The 4,434-nt window shown below is 45.9% G+C and overlaps 1 protein-coding gene across 1 annotated transcript; it reads left to right on the top strand.

The window, feature by feature from the left end:
* The first annotated feature begins 1,407 nt into the window (after positions 1–1,407).
* On the top strand, positions 1,408–2,912 carry LOC147432045 (uncharacterized). Its single transcript, XM_086491857.1, has 3 exons — positions 1,408–1,927; positions 2,132–2,389; positions 2,558–2,912. Exons 1-3 carry the CDS (start codon positions 1,490–1,492, stop codon positions 2,753–2,755), a joined length of 894 nt encoding a protein of 297 aa, XP_086347983.1. The 5' UTR covers positions 1,408–1,489; the 3' UTR covers positions 2,756–2,912.
* The last annotated feature ends 1,522 nt before the right edge of the window (positions 2,913–4,434 follow it).

Raw genomic sequence — 4,434 nt, 5'->3', positions numbered from 1 at the left:
GGTTCCATCCAGCTTCTTGATATTGTAAAGAGCAGTGTCCTGTGATCCAGCCATAGCTACGCTTCACAGTGGGTTTACTTTCCTGGGAAAAATTCGGCAGAGTTTCCCCTGTAAACTGACCTCTGAACCAATATCAACCTGATGAACTAGTGGATGTTGCCTACAGTCTGTGTGTAGATGCGCCCGTGTTGTATGTGACACGCCTCCAAGAACTGTGAGCCGTCCTTCGATGTGTAGACAGCCACAAATCAACACTCTGGGAGTGTCGATATCCTCAGCACCTGCAGTCGTAGGCCGAAAACCCCAAATTTGCAGAGTCAGATCTGCACCCGCCAAGACCACGTAGTCGAAAATGGCCTGCGCAGACCTTTGTAGAAGCCGAACGGTGGCCGAGATGACCTCAGAATAAAAATCTGAGAACACCGAGCCCTTCGGGTCGTCCCACAGGATTTGGGGCCGTGTCTTCGCTTCTCGAATTTCACTCCAATCTGAGCTGGTGACTCTAGCCTCTTGCAGTGCTGCCCCGAGCCTCGATCTGAGCTCTGATACTAGTTGAAGGAGTACGAGCGGAAGTGCGACGCGAGAGAGAGTGCGAGAAGAAGAGCACGACGATATGGTGAACTCGCTCTACTATAATGTGTAGAGCATTGTGAGTTCTTATTAGGTTTTTACAAAAGAATATGTGTACATACCTGGCGGCCCGCCCAATTACCTGGGTGACCACATTGGGCTTTATACCCCAACACAAATCACCGTGCGACCGTGAGGTCAGCTCTGGATGAACAAGGACATGCAGATGAAGGTATCCACGAACCACTCTGCTACATTGAGGACCATTGCGTGGCCTTGAGGACGGCTTTGAACAAAGAAGGGCAAGAAAACAAAGGTAGCCACGGACTAGAGTGCGGCCTTGAGGATGGAGATAGGTAGCCACAGACCACACGACTTTGAGGACAAATTTGGATGAACAAGGAAAAGGGGAATGGAGGTAGCCATGGACCACTACGCAGCCTTGATGACGGCTTTGAGTAAACAAAGACACCCTAAACCGGCGGATGACTTTGTATAAACAAAGACAAAGGGACATAGACGTGCGTTCAAGTAGTAGACACGACCACTGAACAGCCTCTTCAATGGCTCTGGATGAACAATGGCAAGGGGAACGGAGGTAGCCATAGACAATGCATAGACAACGACCGAGAGACATAAGTGTTTCAAGTAGACACAGACCATTGGGCGGTCGTGAGGATCGCTCTCGATGAACAAGGACAAACAAATGAAGGTAGCCACGGCTTTGAACAAACAAGGGCAAGAAAATAGAGGTATGCCTTGAGGACGACCGCCTGGGCTTTCTTTAATATCCCGTGTGATACAGGGCCTACTCCATTCCTTTATCCTGATCGTGTGGTCGACACACACGTGTCGGAAATGGAGTATAGTTTTGCAGCGTCGCAGAGTTTCGGGAGTGAAGGCTAGTACGCGCGTCGCGATGGCGATGGCAGCAGGGACAGGCAGCAGTGCCATGGGCATGAGGGCGATTCCGTATCATGAGAGCAGAGCAGCTTCGTCCCCACCCATGGAAAGGAGGCCGCATCGTCAAAATGTGATACGCTCTCTGACGTCGTCCTTCGCAGGCATGGTGAATACAGGACAGGTGGGCAGAATAGTGGTGAACTGTAGCGCAGGGGACAGCAGCTCCTCTGTCTCAACGACAACGGCAACACAAGCAGAGCAGAACGGGGAAGGGATGTCTTGGGCAGCGGTGATTCCGGTGTCCGCGCTGCCCAAGGGTGAGCGCAGGTTAGTGCGTCAGGACGACCAGGATGTACTCCTACTCTGGTACAAAGGTGAGGTAGTTGCCATTGAGAACACATCGCCTGCGGAAGGTGCCTACAGCGAGGGTTTTGTCAATGCCAAACTTACGCAGGTTCACATCTTGTCCTCCTTGTTCTCATCTCTGCCAAGGTTTAGGTTTCAGCTTTAGCAGTTTACGACTTTTGCTCCCTGTTTATGAAAGGAATTTGGAAAATGTTGGATCCCATCTCATCATCTAAGCAAGACTAGTTAGTGCTGGAGCTGAACCTCGCCAAATAAGATAGTTTTTGAGATGGGTGTGGTGTGTGTGTTGCAGGATGGCTGCATTGTTTGCCCTTCCACAGAGAGCACCTTTGACTTGAAGACTGGAGAGATCAAAGAGTGGTTTCCCTCAAATCCTGTGTTGAGGTTGCTGACCCCCCCTCTGAGGAAATTAACTACGTATCCTGTCAAGATTGACTCGGATTACATTTATATCAGCACACAGTCCTCCTCCTCTGTGGACTCTGCAGAGATTGTCTTTGGTGGGCAGGTACAAGCAGGCAGAAGCGCTCCTAATGTAGAGGTGGAAGAGGTAAGAGTACATTGTATGTAAGTCTTCAGATTGTAGCCAGAATTGATTCTCAAACATAAAAGTGTTACTCACTTGGCATTTTCCCTCTTCAGTCATAGGATTTGCCTTGTCTTGTGGTTGGAATTGGAGCTACAAATTTTACAGTGTCTTACAAACTTCCTTGTACAGGTGAGGATGGTCGTGGATGAAGGTGAGATGGGATTTGGATTTAGTCTGGAGAATGAGCTACTCAACGGAAGGTCGGCCATGATGGGCTTTACAGTGCTGCTTATCTTTGAGCTGATCACGGGCAAGGGTTTCTTGAAGGGCATTGGGTTTCTGGATTTTCTCTACCGGTTTCTACCAAATTTTCCCATTATTAAGTAATGATCATCAATGTTGTCCAATAATTGCGCACACCAATTTGTATTTTAATCAGGCCCCTTACTTCGTTTCTGCCGTGTCTAAATTCTGAGGCGTCTCTGTTGTACTCAGAAAGTGGTTGCAAGTTCCTACACAAAAGATGGTGGCTGTTCAAGGATGATGCATCACAAGTCCTTTGAAAATGGGTTCTAGTGAGTGCTCCTTGGGATGTGTGCGAAGTGGCTGGGGTACTTGCTCCTCTTTTAGGAGAGAGGAGAGATTAGCAGAGAGGAAGAGTGTGATATAAAAGCAGCTTGTGTCTAGGTTTTTTTGAGGAGGAGGGCTTGACACAATGGCTGACCTTTTGGTATTGGATGCTATGCTATCTTTGAAGGGTGGTCAAACAAATTGGTATGAGTTGCAAGTAAAGCTAGTTAACTGGCATGTGAAATAGGCACACAGACTAGTGTAACTTGGTTTTCTACTTCAGAGTGTCTCATTTCCACTTCTGAAGCTTCCAGATTTTCCTATCATCAGATCTCTTTACCGAGCCACAATTTTCGACCAAAAGGATCTTGAAAAGGGTGCCAGTTTTTTGCATTGGGGTTAGCAATTTTCGATACTTTGTCTTTAGGAATGTCTAAAATAGTAAATTCAATGAATGTGGGAATTGTTTAGCTTAGCTGCTCACTTTTCTTATTTAGGCTTCATTACGGCCGAGTCTGCCCTTCATCTCCCGAGTCATGACAGAAACTGAGTACGCTGATTTTTGTGTTGATGTATGCTCATGCATGTGCGCGAGTGGTGTGTGATGTGTGGGAGCAGATGTTAGTACCTAGCTCTACACTCACTATTGAGCATTGACGACGTTAGTGGGGATGTCGTGGTATTTTGTCAATACTGTGCATGATGGGGCTGATGATTATATTGTCTTGTGGGTGACCTACCGTGGGTCCATACCTTGGAACTTTGCTTCAAGGGGGAAGTTGGGCTTATCTTAGATTTATCTAGGTATATAAATGGATTCACAAATATCTTTACCCAAGCTAGCATGATCGTGTCGAAGTTTTTGCTCACTTTGGCATTCAGAGAAACTAAGTTTGGCCAAATGCTGAGCTATCCATGATTTGTCGTATGTTGTAGAAACTATTTGATCGCTTAAATAATCAAGGCTAAATGGCAAAGTTGATTTTTGTGTTCGATTTGGTTGTGAATTTGTGCTTTAAAATCTCACTTTCTTGTGTAGGTGGCCTTAAGACATGAGACTTTGCCCTTTGTCTTGTGTTAGTTTGAAAAACAGACTGAAGTCTTTGCACTCTCTTGCGCTTACCAAGATTTTCCTGAAATAGAAGTTGTTGTTCAAAGTTTGTTCAAGTAAGGTTCTCTCATTTACGTTGCCCATCTCTTTTGTCCAAGTCCTTTGAATACAAGGCAACCTTGTTTGTTGACTCACATGTAATGAATTGTGGAATGATTGTTCACGATTGATGTAGGCCCCCAAAATTGATTGCAATTTGGATAATCCCCTCACCTCTGAAACCTATGAGAATATAAGGTGCAGATTTTGATGCAACAATTCAACCATGTCTAATTCGAAATTGTCTTCTTTCACTAAGAATGTAGAGAGAGAGAATGTAGTGATCAAGACATTCACCTTTTGAAGCAAGAAAACCATTCACTCTACATGTGTAAATCTGTAATTG

The sequence above is a fragment of the Adiantum capillus-veneris genome, chromosome 20 (genome assembly GCF_014529385.1).
Source record: "Adiantum capillus-veneris isolate H3 chromosome 20, ASM1452938v2, whole genome shotgun sequence".
Classification (NCBI taxonomy): domain Eukaryota; kingdom Viridiplantae; phylum Streptophyta; class Polypodiopsida; order Polypodiales; family Pteridaceae; genus Adiantum; species Adiantum capillus-veneris.
The sequence above is the reverse complement of the archived record's forward strand: the minus strand, read 5'-3'. Positions and strand labels throughout refer to the sequence as shown.